The sequence below is a fragment of the Corvus hawaiiensis genome, chromosome 5 (genome assembly GCF_020740725.1).
Source record: "Corvus hawaiiensis isolate bCorHaw1 chromosome 5, bCorHaw1.pri.cur, whole genome shotgun sequence".
Classification (NCBI taxonomy): domain Eukaryota; kingdom Metazoa; phylum Chordata; class Aves; order Passeriformes; family Corvidae; genus Corvus; species Corvus hawaiiensis.
Window position 1 is genome coordinate 46711692 of NC_063217.1, and position 13559 is coordinate 46725250.

General features: G+C 42.4%; 2 protein-coding genes across 3 annotated transcripts in view; both read left to right on the forward strand.

Annotated features, from left to right (window-relative positions):
* Positions 1–4886, forward strand: part of LOC125326780 (transmembrane protease serine 11E-like) — a 40991-nt gene extending 36105 nt beyond the window's left edge. For both annotated transcript variants that reach the window (XM_048305252.1, XM_048305253.1), the window contains 4 exons: positions 962–1157; positions 1944–2203; positions 2980–3122; positions 4451–4886. In XM_048305252.1, coding sequence (XP_048161209.1) covers positions 962–1157; positions 1944–2203; positions 2980–3122; positions 4451–4612 — 761 coding nt within the window. In that variant the 3' untranslated portion in view covers positions 4613–4886. The remainder of the gene's footprint in view (positions 1–961; positions 1158–1943; positions 2204–2979; positions 3123–4450) is intronic.
* A 5991-nt stretch (positions 4887–10877) lies between these two features.
* The window catches only part of UBA6 (ubiquitin like modifier activating enzyme 6), a 29719-nt gene continuing 27037 nt past the window's right edge, over positions 10878–13559 (forward strand). Inside the window, exons 1-2 of the mRNA XM_048304085.1 lie at positions 10878–10992; positions 11300–11424. The gene's annotated coding sequence lies outside the window, so the exon portion shown is untranslated. The remainder of the gene's footprint in view (positions 10993–11299; positions 11425–13559) is intronic.

Sequence of the window (13559 nt, forward strand, 5' to 3'; positions counted from 1 at the left end):
AATTACTGAGTTCTGCTTTGGCCCCCTCCTGGGTCACTGTCTGGGAGATGAGCCGGGCAGCAATGGTTTGGATTGTGTGGTCACTATGCAAATAATTTTCATCTCCATCTCTTTTTCAATGAATTGGGATAGTCCTGTGTGTCAACTTTCCTAATGTCTAGCTGAAATTGGGACCTGGATGAAAACTAGTGGGTCTTGGTCCAGGTAGGATGGATTTGATGCTGTTTGGATGGGAGAAGACGGCTGAAGAAGGTCTGTTCATTGAGGAAGTTTCTAAAGATATGCAGGAGCTTCAGCTGCTCCTGAATATCCTGAGTTTAATAGCTGAAACTATGGATATTTTAATTTCTCTCTGGGTTTGGATGAAAATGCTTATTTTGTGTCATGGATGCACACCATGCTGGAGGTATCCATGCCTTTGTCATCCCTGGTTGGAGTAGTGTGATGCTCTTTGCTTGAAGTGCCTCTCCAGGTCCACTTGCACACTGCAGTGATCAGTTGCCTGTCTCCAGGTGACATCTTGCTGATGTAATCTGTGTGCATGCAAGGTAAAACCCCATGGCTTGGATCATTCCCACCTTAGGTTTTGCCTTTTTCATGTTTTATCCTAATGACAAATCACCTGGGACATAAAAGTTGGCAATCCCTGTATTTGGGAATTGTCTTGGGTGTATGGTGAAGGATTTGATTCCTGAATTGGACTGCTCGCACAGCTAAGCCTGAATGTTTGACCATCATGGCTTCCCATGATAGTCAATTGTTCATTCAGGCTTCTAACACATGGGTTGTGCAAGAGGAGCTCTGATTTGGGGGGCTGGTGGAAGGTATGTTTTCTTGTTGATGTCAATAGGTGTAGAAGACATAGGTGGTGTGTAGTCTTACATTATGTTTTCCACAGTCATTTGCAGGAATATCTACTAAACAGAGGAATACCTAATACTCTCCTCATCCTTTTTGACAGTCTGTGGGTTACGGCAGAATAGATCAGTCAAGTCAATGGCAAAATCCTCATCGCTGAGAATCGTTGGTGGATTGTCTTCTGCAGAGACCGGGGATTGGCCGTGGCAGGCCAGCTTGCAGTACAATAACATCCATCGCTGTGGTGCCACACTCATCAGCAACACCTGGCTGGTATCTGCAGCTCACTGCTTCAGAGAGTAAGTTCCCATCTTAGAATCTGCAGCAGAATGTGCCCCTTGTGTATCAAGTTGTGTGGTTTTCCAGATTTGCACCACACCCCCGACTCTTTCCCAGAGAAACAATTTTGGAGGAGAAAAGTCAGGGTTAAGTAGGCCCATCAATTGGATGTTTCAATGAGAAATTAAAGACTGTCCCTTTGGAGCAGAACTGTAAATTTTATGAGTGAAAATCATTATTTGGCATATTGAGCAAAGATGAGCAGAAAAATTAACGTGACTGACATGGTGGAGTATTTGTTTCCTGTTACACTTCGTGTTTCTTAAATATATGCCTTAGTGTCACAATGAGGTTGCTGCCACTGCAGGCTGCTACCAGCAGTCACCCACCCCTCTATTCAGCCACTCACGCCCAGCATTTTTTGTTTAAAGCATGGCAACTGTGAATCTGCAAGGCATTTTCAGATGGACCAGCTGATTGAACAAATTATCAATGTGCAAAAATTGTATGGGAAACGAAGAGTTTACAGCGGAAGAGCTTTTTGATTTGACAACACCCTGTGGCCACACAATGGTTAGATCAGGGACAAGGAGCAGGGGAGGAGTACAAGACCATGGCTGAGGAGGGAATGCAGGAGTGCCCTCTTCTAGCAGCAGCCCACAGTTCTGTTATGGAAAGTGATGGATGCCACAACAGTCTAGTAGAGAGCTGGCTTGAAGGAGTTTTACAGTAAAGGCACTCAGCAAATTTAAAGTCCCAAACATATATTTACCGCAAAATACTTACAGCACTCTTACCTTTTTCAGCATGACTCACCCTCAGAAGTGGACTGCTACTTTTGGAGCTCTTCTGAAGCCACCAAGCTTGAAGCGCTCAGTCAAGACAATTATTATTCATGAGAAGTACCTCTACCCAGAACATGACTATGACATTGCACTTGTGCAGCTCTCCAACCGAGTTGAGTTCACGAGCAGCATACACCGTGTCTGTCTGCCTGAGCCATCTCAGACTTTTCCCTACAATATTTACGCTGTCATCACAGGCTGGGGAGCTCTTACCAACGACGGTGAGTCCTGAGTCTGCCAGATGACCTGTATGGTCCATAAACAGTGGCTCTGATCTGCTACTGAACTGATATCACTTCTGTAGCCACACGTTCTATGGCAGCAAGCCTAATGTTTGCAATAGGTTTGTTTAGTTGTAGGCATCACTTTCTTGTTCTAAAACTAGAATGGATAAAGACAGAGCTACAATCCACTGGTGCAGAAAAAAAGGAAGAAGACCCTTCTGTTTTCCCAGCCTTTCCATTCCATACTGTAAATCTTTAAGACAGGTAGTCCAGCCATGCACATGTTTGTACAGCACCTAAAAAACTATTTCCCCAGCACTAGCCAGAAGCTACAGAAAACTCTGTGAGCTTTCAGGTAAATGTGCAGAGCAAGCTGTGAATTACCCAAGTTCACGCTCTTACCAGGCCACACTAAGAGTGGATTTACCAATGGAATCAAGATGTCTTCATTTTTGTATCATCTGCCCAAATTGCTAGGTAATTTGTGTTCCATGGAATGTGGAATTTGTGTTATATGGAACATGTATAAAATATATGGATTTACACTTAAGGCACTATGCAATCGTTACTTCAGTCTTAATGGTACAGTTCCCAAGTGAGTCTGTGATTCTATGTACATTCTCCTTAAGGGCCTGACCTAGACAGATCAACAAGCAAAACCTCCACATTAAACCAAATCAAGCTGGTCCTCCATAAGAGGACATTATCTTCCTGTATATTAACTACTGCTAAGTAATTATGTTGATAAATAACCAAATTGTATTGTCTCTCAGGTCCAGCCCCAAATGCTCTTCAGGAGGCAACAGTGAAACTTATTGACTCAGACACTTGCAACAGAGAAGAAGTGTATGATGGGGACATAACACCCAGGATGTTGTGTGCAGGATACTTGGAAGGAGGAGTAGATGCTTGTCAGGTAATTGTAGCTGAAAATTAGAAAGAAAAACTATTTTAATACTTACTGCAGTATCTGGTTGACCAAATCTTAATTGAACAGTGTATTAGTTCTTTAAATAGGCTCCATTCAAACAGGAATTAAGTTGTATAGTGAAATAGCATTCAGTATCCATCATTTAGCACTAAATGCTGTTATACTAGTTATGAGCTAAAAATTAGATGTCTCAAATAGCTAAAACCAGACATCTGTAGAGGTGAGAAGGAAGAAGGTTTAGAATGTTAAGTTACCAGCAAAACCACACTATCACTCACTGAACTTAAATTCTGGACTGGATCATATCATAACGCACCTGTTACAATCTTTGTGATCTTTGGTAACACACTTGGCTCAGTGAAAGGAAAACTCTCGGAAACAAAGATAACCATAAGGAAGGTAGGTGTAAAAGAATGGAAAGGAAATGTGCATGCTGCAGGTTCGCAAATGCTGCAAGGAAATGCTTATGTTCAAAGAAAAATATTTCCATAGTGATAAGTTTTAAAAACATAATTTCTATTTATGTTATTTTAAAACATTGTACTCAAAGTGCTGGTTCAATACTGACAGTTTCCTGAATCCCAGTCCTACAGATTTTTGCCCAAAGACAAACTCCCTAAAGAATAAGCCTGGGAAGCTCATTCTTCTGTTCCTGGCTCAGCACTGAAGAGACCTGAGCAGAAGGGTGCAACTGCTGTTTAGTTCAGTAAATAATTTTGGTGGAAGTTGGGGAATTCAGTCTGTTGTGTGAAGACTGCCTCTCTGTCTGTAAGGTTTCCGGTACTGAGCCTTGGAAAGTGGATAATATCTTAAGAAGATATTACCTAACTAGAAGACCAAGTTCTTGATGAAAGCTCCAAAACAAAAGGAGCTTTAAACTCCTTTTTGAAACGTTATTGCTGCAAGTTACTAAAATTAATTATTTCAAGAATAGCAATTAATATTAAAACCTGTTAAAAAAATGGTTCCTGCTGGCTTAGATTGCTGTCTATACTTGTGTTTCCCTACTCTGTATGAGGAAGAAGACAAGGCAGGTGGAAAGCAGTCTTCACAAAACAGAAGAGAAGCTTTTTGTTGGGTTTTTTTACTGTAACAGTATGGAAACAGAGCTCAGGAGGTCCCCTGGCAAAGAGGAAAATGCCACAGACTTCTGACTCAAGTTTCAGAAACAGCCTGGATTCTGCACAAATGGCAGCTCTTGAAATACTGCTTGTTTACTCCTCTTATAGGAAGTCTCTTATAGTCTGTCTATGGAGAGAATTGTATTTTCTCTTCTGATCAATTAAATTTTTTCCCCCCTCCTCTTTTTCTAGGGGGACTCTGGGGGACCACTGGTTACTCCAGACTCTAGACTGATGTGGTACCTCGTGGGAATAGTGAGCTGGGGAGATGAATGTGCCAAACCAAATAAACCTGGAGTTTACACACGAGTGACTTATTTCCGTGACTGGATTACTACAAAAACGGGCATCTAATTCCAAAGGAAAAAATGGATTTAACTACATAGACTACATGTAACTTGTATTTGTCTGTAATTCTGAAAGGTTATTTTTTTAGTCGATATATTCCTATGTAATTTTGGTTGAAGCAACCTTAGCCCACAGCAAGCAGTATCTTTGCTGTCAGAGATCCTAACCCTTCTGAATTCATGCTAAATGTATGAAATTGTCTGCCTCATCTTTGAGCCGTGAAACTTTCTCCCTTACCAGAAATTATGAACTGACATAATTAAAATTACTTTAAAAGCTACCAATTTATCTGCTTTATAAATGCAAACATTTTCCAGGGGAAAGAAAAAAGAAATTTTTCTTCAGCCATGGGCAAGGTCTGCAGCTAAATCTTCCTCCTCCAGTGAACCAAATGCTATCACAGCTGTGTTTCTAGCAAAGTGGACCCTTGATGATTATTCTTGTTAGAGACTATCATCGGCACTAACTCCAGCTGAGAACCTGGATGCCCACCTTGCCCCGTGGTCTTGGTAACTAAAAGTGGATCAGTTGGAGGGTAGGTCCTAACTAAGGAAAAGTAGGATTTCTGTGCTTGCAGTAGGTTGGAAGAGGAAAGAGAAAAACTTGATGTTTTCATTGCAAAGCACATTTAAACAGGATTTTTTTTTTGTGGATTCTGTGAAGTTCAAGTTGCTTGAAGTTGCTATTGTGGAATTGCTTTATCACAACATCGTGCTGCTACCTCTGTACCTGTTGTCTTCTAGATCTACTCTGTTCAACACACAGTATGCTTCAGATGCAGAAACACAAGCTCTACCTAAACTGTTTTTGTAAAAAAAAGTGTGCCCCCAAGAACAATCTCCATAGAAAGAAACATGGCATTTAAATTTGTTCTAAAGGAAAAATAAGTATTCACCACAAAGGGAACTACCTTTTCGGTTCAAGAAACAGCATGCTTTTCCAAGGGCATGCCAGCCAGCAGAAACCATCTCACTGCAAAGAAAGCAATTAGTGATACTTCACTGATGGATTCATCTCTGCCATGAATGAATATGAACCTGAATATGAATGTGTCTTATGAGGATGAACTGTAATTTTATATTAAAGAACAGTCCCAAAAAGAACTTCAGAGAAAATGCAATCATCACACATTGATTAAGCGCTTTTCCTACCTCTGTGCACGACCTCTCATGGATTGCTGGTGGAAGGGGGTCCTCTAGAGCCAAGGCCTTCAATATGGGGATCCAAAATGTCACTCCACTACTGTCACCTGTAGTCTTCAAACAGCCACTGGACTGCTTAGGCTCTGAATACAGGACTCACAGGAGTCTGTACAAGACGGAAATGAAACTGCAAGTCCCACAGCCACACCTACTACAGGTGAAAATTCTGCTGAAGCATCCTGCCTCCCCCACTGCTCAGGACTGGATCTCTCCTCAGCCTTCCTACTGTGCAAGCTCTCCAATAATCAGCATCCCTGGGAATGAGATGTTTGGCACTTCTTGAAAACCCACACCCTGAATTACAAGTCTACATATGAATGGAAAAACCTGTGTTTAAGCCTTGGTGGTGTAGGAGGAGTTGTCTTGTTATTGGGCTACTTCCAGTCATTCTGTCTTTTGAATTTTGGTAAAAGACAAGTTGCCTTATCTCAGAAAGAAATCTAATGAAGACTTTAGATTAGTTTTGGTTTCAAAGTAGTAGTACCTTTATTCTGATTTTCCATGTCATTGTAAAAAGAAGAGGATCTTGGGACAGTTAGGAGGATAGATAGATGCAGCAAATCCATTTCCTTAATGTATTGATGAAGTTTGTCATTTATGCACTTTTGAGTTGCTGTTGTTTTTCAATTAAGAATTTACTCTAGGCCAGGTTCAGTTACAAAACAGAAACTTCATGGAGCTTTGAAATAGATAACCTGAAAACATTGCTTTCTTCTAGTGCTCAAGTCCCCTTTTTTCAAAGGCATCCTTTAGGAAAAAAATTTCGTCTAGTTATTTGTGCCTCTTACTGCTTTGAAGGTGAAAATCATGAGAAGTGTCCTTTACAATCAGCTGATGTATTGTGAGTGAAAAGAAACAGTAGTTCACTTTCATAGGCAGCTAAGGCTTTGTTTTGCACTTAAGTCTCTTTTTGCATAGCAAATGGAGGGGCAACAATAAGGAGGTCAGGCCCAGATACAGCCTCTAGAAACTGGTTCCTACCTCACACTGCAAGTGACATGTACATGCAATACCTTTAAAATGAGAAAGGCAGCCTTTATTTCAGATTTTCTCAAGAGTGGATAAATAGCCAAGAGGTGTGTGGGAGAATGTCTACCTTACTCAGGGAGTCCTGAGCCAGCCAGATGCACTTTTCATAAACTTTTTAGCAAACTGCCTGGCCTGGGTTTGTCTTATATTCCATGTCAGTGTTTTATTTATGATGACTCTGTTTGTTTTCTGCCTTAGAATAAAACAATGAGACTATGGTGTGAATAAAAAGGTTTTTTAAAGCCTTTTATTATTGTTGATGTTAAGATTTAGCAAGAATTTAAACAAAATAAAGGCAATATGTTGCGTAACATTAAATGTATTTTAAAAGAATTGATCCTTTTCTGTCCTTTTTTTTTGCATAATAATAATCAAGCTAAAATTTGAATATGACACAAAATAGACTAATCTTCCTTATTTTATATAAAACTATTCTAAAACTATAGTTTTCTGTCCATTCTCTGTCCTAGGAATTGTTTTGTTATTAACAGTGCTTGAACTTTACCGATATTTCAGCGAAGACAAGGTGGGGCATTTGCTTTTCTAAAATACTCAGAGGTGAATTTTAGCTAAGCTAGTACTATGCAAATTAGAGAATGGATCTGAAGCTTCATTCAAGAATTCACCACCCTGCTTCTGCCCTTGGAAAAAAAAACCTGTGTGTGATGTTGCATCCCTGCAAACGGGCTACAGGGAGCTCTATGCAGCTGGTACCAATTCTCCTGAGATTCCCCAGGTATATTTAAAGCATCAAGAAATGTGTTCCAAACCTCTGGTTATTCAAATTGAGTTGTCTGGGGCTTGCCCAATGCTAATTTTCAGCTTGGAGCCAAAGTAGGAAAGAAAGAAGAGGCCGATTGCACAAGGCCTAATCATGTGAGGAGGGTCTGGTTGAATGACATCAATCTGTCATCAGGATTCCTTATGTAAGTAAAGCTTGTAGAAAATCCCATTCTGTATCTGCTATTCTTGTTAACAAATTAGATGAGTTGAGAGCCAAAAGTCATTATTTAACCCAATGAATGTTTATCTGGCAACTTGCAGCCTATGCTGGAGATTCACGGGCACAGAAAAGCTGGCTCTTGCTTTTAGAAATGCAGTCAAACACATCTCAGTGTGAAATCAGCTTAGGTAATTGGTGCCTTTGTTTATCTGGATTTATCAACATTATTAACATGGTTTCTAGGAAGGTGTCACTTGCTAGAGCAGCTCTAAGTGGCAAGATCTTTCGGCCCAGCCAGCTGGGAAGCTGGAGTCCTTTTAAATATGCCATCAAAACACTCCTACACCGCATGGGTTGCCAAAAAGAGGAGACAAAGCCTTGCCAGTCAGCATCTTGCTCCTACAAGAGTGAGTGCAAGCCATAGCCTATGGCAGGATGTTTGGAAACCCACTGAAGGATGTTGATGTAGATTTATGGTAACTTCTAGACTGGCCTGTGTGCTAAACTGAACTGTGTTTGCCTTAGCATTTTCAAATAACACATTTTTAGGGAAAAAACTACAAGAGTTTTGTCTGCTGGTTTGCTTATTAACTAAACCAATCAGGGAAACAAATGTACCTCCCCAAATCCCCACTTTGGATTCCTCATTAAGAATGTGAAATCACACCTGGAAACCAGGAAATTAACAGACTGAAAAAAACTCAAGTGGCTTGGATTTTCCCAGCAGAAGGAAAGGAGATTTACAGCTATTCTGCTTCAGCTTCTTATGAAAATACTGGCTCTAAAGATATATTCAATACCTGGATGGAGAATGAATCTACAGAGGTGCACATAAAGTGAAATTATGGAGATCTGGGACATGAACAGGCTCAAGTATGGAGGTGGTGATGTTCTCCTGGCCACAGCCTCATCCCAGTCATTGTTTCAGCAAGTCTGTAAACTGGCAGCTCTGCTTGCTACCTCAAAAGCTATAGCTGACTATAACATGATGCAACTAGGGAGCTGGGATTTCCTATAAAAGTAATTTATTTATCCAAATATACTAAGATTTTAATGTCATATGTAGTTTTTAAGAAGAAGGCTATGGGGAAAAAGAAAAGTCAAATGACTTCAGGTATTTCAAAATTTGCAGTCTTAGAAAGTTAGGGGAAAACCTGTATCTGTTTTGATTTGGTACCATCAGCCTAGAGAGTTCCTGAATACACCTACTAACTGATGCATTTGGGAACCCATTTCTTTGGCTTCTGGGGTAAACAGAATCTGTCCATTTCTTTGTGGCATTTTATCTTAGAAGGCCCATATTCATTGTTTCACTGATGGTTAGTGTTTGCCTGCTTACTGTTAAAGGGTTACACCAGAATTAACTGGATGTTGCTGTTTCTCTACTTAGGCAAAAGGCTTGTCAGTATTTGCTGTGACTATGCAAAATCTGTTTCATGGGAGATGACTGTATCAAAGTGGACTGGTTCTTGAAAAATGTAATGACCTGGACACAAAGATGGTAGGTAGCAGATTTTTAAAATCATTATTATTATTCATAACACATTTGATGGGTAAGTTTTTAAAAATAAGAATGGTTAGGCTAACCTTAAAAAAAAAAAAAAGAAAGAAAGAAAGAAAAAAGGTTTATTTTTAAGGAAAGAAACCACAAACATAAAGGTAAAAATCACTGACAAGACTAAAAATTATGCAAGTGACAAAACTGAAGCTGACATTTTTGCTGTCTTTAAACTCTCCTTCGTTTTTCCCCCCCACCCTTTGTCACTGGGTCTCCTGTTAATTCCATTCCTTAGATACATGCACTGCTCTTTGAAATTACTGTATTGAAATAATGAAAGTAATTCTTCTATGTTCTGATTCTTATGTATTACGTGAAAAAGCTACAAAGCAAATACTAGCCTTAGTATCCAATTCCTTTACTGCTAAGGGTTTCAATCGACATCCCGAACGGCTTTCTCCCTTTATCCCGTCTCTGAGTTCGGCATTCCAGACTTCTAGTGGCCTCTAGTGGTTCTCTGAAATTTGCCCACATCTCGAATTTTCTTCGTGTGAAAACAGCGGTGTAGCAGACAGGAACCTTCACCCTCATCCTGCCAAAGCACAGCCCACGTTTGAACGAGCACAGTGTTGTCCAGCTGCTCTTAATCTTTGTTACTAATTAAGTACAAAGGCTGTGTGCATTGTTGGACTGAGGTGTAAATCTTGAGGGTTGATAGAACTTTGTTAAAGAGAGAAATGCCAAAATAATGCACTGGATGCTCACAAAGAGGACAAAACTTGGGTCTTATTGTCCTTACAAGTGCCCAAAACCCCAATCAAGATAGACAACAACCTTGCTTTTTTTTTTTTTTTTTTTTTTTTTTGTGTACGGTAGAATGCAGATAGTTGGTTGGTCTGCTTGTTCTTTTCTTTCTTAAGATATAAATATTCTAAAATACAAGGTGACTATTCTGTATTTACTGTATGCAAGGACACTTTTCATTGCTTGAATCCCTCCCATTCCAGACAGTATGTGCTAATGGTAGCAAGCTCTCACCTACTCCAATGATCAGGGGTAACAGAAAGGAAGGCAGGGCTCAACGTGAAGGGAGATTAAACTGGATGATGGGAAGGCGGGCAGTGCTGGGATCTTAATCAAGAGTTTGGGAAACGGGAGAGAAAATAAAGCCTATATACCACCCCGGCATGGGCTGTACTTTTGTTTTGACGACTCTTTGCCAAATCTCCTCTACGGCCTTGGGTAATCTCTGGCATTTCGCAGTTGGCTCCCTAGACCATTTGAATGAAATTTTGCGTGTTTGTGTGGTAGGTGGCATCCTGCTGGTGCTCTCCTGCGAGATGCGGCGGCAGGTATCGCAGGAGCAGGGCCCGGAAGCGCTCTTCATTGTCTAAACTGGTCATGCTTGAACCTAAGGAGGATTCATTTATTTTATTGTTTTTAACATCACGGTGTGTTACTTTTCAGGCAGAAAATGGCGGGGTTTTTCAATGGCTTAAGCGGCTCCGGCCAGGCAGGGGCTGCGCAGCCGCTTCCGCTGCCGACTCGCAGCGGACCCGCCTCCCCAGGGCGGCACCGGCCCCGGCCCGGCCCCTCATGTCGGCGCAGGCGGGGAAGCGCCGCGGCACCGGCGCTGCCGCTTCCCACCCCCTTCCTGCCTCTTCCCCCGCCGGCCGCGCTCGGGCCTGGATCGCCACGCTAAGGCCGCCGCGGGGTGAGGAGAGCGGGCGGCGGCGGGGCCGGGGCCGCGGAGGGGGCGGGGCACGGCGAGCCCGGGGTGGCCCGGCCGGGCGGGTGGCGGTGCCCAGCGGCGCGGGAGCGCCCCGGGAGCCGCGGCGGCGAGTGGGGGCTGCAGCCGCCAGGCTCTGCTTGGGACCCGGGTCGGGCTGGTTTCGAGGCAGCCCTGGGCTCTGTCGGGTTTCTCCGCTGCAGATCCGAGGTGTTAGCCTGGCTCGCATTAGCCTGGTTGGGCAGTAACTGGGTTTGAGCTCTCTCTCTCTCTCCCTCCACCGACTGTACAGGGAAACATCGACTGGGATTAGCCGCTGGAAGCCCTGGGTAGGTGGGATGAGTCCAGGCCTCTGTGCCATCCCAGCGTGCTGAACAGCGAGTAGTTAATACTGCTTCAGTCTGCGCTGACTTGGAGGTAAGAACACTGTGAAGCCAGCACACTGCTACAGCTCCTGTGCCTTTGCTGCTCTTCAGAGCATCTTAGCCCTTCTTGGTAACATGTGGCTTCTTGGTTTGTCCCTGGGTTATGTCATGCAAGCAGCTGAGGCTTTAAAAATTAAGAACATTACTTGAATAGTTAAATACAAGGCTGACATTAAAACCGCTAGTGTTGGCTTTTAAAAGGAAAGAGGCAAGCGTATAAATGCTGAGCCTCTGGTAAGAACTAGGACATAACGTTAGAATGACTTTTTTACATGCATTTCTTTGAAACAGATTCAATACTGGTTGACCTAAAATGAGAAATAACTTGGATGCAGGAATACTTTAACCAAGTTTGTCCTACAGTTGCTTGACAATAGTGTCATTAAATCCTCCTTGTGGAAGGAGGTATTTTGCTCTACCTGATGGGAGCACTGGCAGCATCTCAGTGCTGTAACTATGACTGCAGGAGGAAAAGGGGGAATTAAAAAATATATTGGAAGAGCCACTGTCAAATGAGTCTGTGTGAAACAGGTGGCAAAGGTTCTTGCCAGCTGATTACACATCCTAGTTGTTTACAAAAGACTGTTTGGGAGGGCATAGAGATTGAGATGGATTGAGATGGCTGTCAGCAGCCACAGCAGTGGAAGCTGAGCACTTTTATCCAGGGGTGGATCACCTTCCTCATCTTCGTACCACGATCCGTTTATGTTGTGTAGTCCCAGAGTGCCAGTGCTGTCTGGGGAGGAGCAGAACAGCTCTGGACTGTTATGAGATGATGCTAGCTTGCTTTGAGGGGGATTTCCAATCTTGTGCCTTAGGCAGTGGTTGAAATGAAGGCCTTTATTTAAGCAGGGACTGGAGCCTGTGACTGTAAGATGTGGTGTGTTGCACTCTGGCTTGAGATCTGGGTCTAGTAGAATGGTCATTGCCTGTCTTCAGCCCTTGTGGTGTCAGGGGCACAGGAGCTGCGCTGAAGTGGCTGGTGGTGTGTAGAGTTTGATGGAGCTGCCCCATGCTGACTGCCTTGAGTGCTAGCTGAAGTGTCAGAGTTAGTATCCACACTGTGGAAGAGCTTTGTGGATGTGATTTGTGGCCTGCGTCCAGTAGTAACTCTGTCCCTTGCCGTGCTATTTCAGCGCTATCTAAGAACCAAAAGGACAAATTTTGGGTCAGAATGTTGCAGTCTCCATGTTGTGACAGACAACATGCAGGTGCCATCCCTCAGAAATGCTAAGATGTTTGCCAAAGTCACCTGAACAGTGAATAGGAGTTATGGTTTGGGCAGGTTTGAAAGCTGTTTTAGGATATATCTGTGCTCTCCAATAAAAAAGTCCTTAGTATGGCTGGGCCCTTACTTTTCAATCTTTTAGGAGAGAGGGTTGTCAGCTATTTGTAGTTTCCAAGGCAGTTTGTAGAAAGCTGAAATAAGGTATGTGACCCAGAACATCAGTTCCTATCACTACTACAAAAGTACACACAGGGTCTATTTTGGTCATCCTGTGTTGGGTGGCAGTCACCTGCCAGGTTCAGGAAGCACCAGTTCCCAGTGTGCATAAGTAAGAAACAAGACCCATGGGGCAGCTTGTTCCTAATCCTGGTGCTTAGTTATCACCAACCTAACAATGAAAACATCCTTGTTAAGGGCTGAAGGCCTCAATAGTACAAATTATGTTTTTTCTTACAATCCTATCAAACTGTCTAACTGCATGTCTTAGTTAAATGCTGCATTAATCCAGATCTTTGGGTGTTGGTTTCTTCAGTTAGCTAAAACAGTAACTTGTTTCCTCAGGATTTTCAATTAACATCAAAATAATGCACCATAAATGCCTATTTCTAGCCATTCAAGGATCTTCTATCTTGTTTTCAAAAAACCCCACTGATCAGGTAGATGCAAGTTGATCAGCTTGGAGCTATTAATAGAAAATGAAGTTGCCCTTTTAGTAAATCTAACTGTAGCAAATACAAGAAGTAAGTCTTGCATTTCCTCAGTAGGGAAATAAACATCTGTTTGTATTTTGGAAGCATTTATTGAAGATTTGGGGATGCTTGTCTTCTGGCTGGTATGTGTTTTCATTACCCTGGTGCTGTGGCGTTCCACAGGCTTCTTTTCAGTTCCTTTAATGAAGA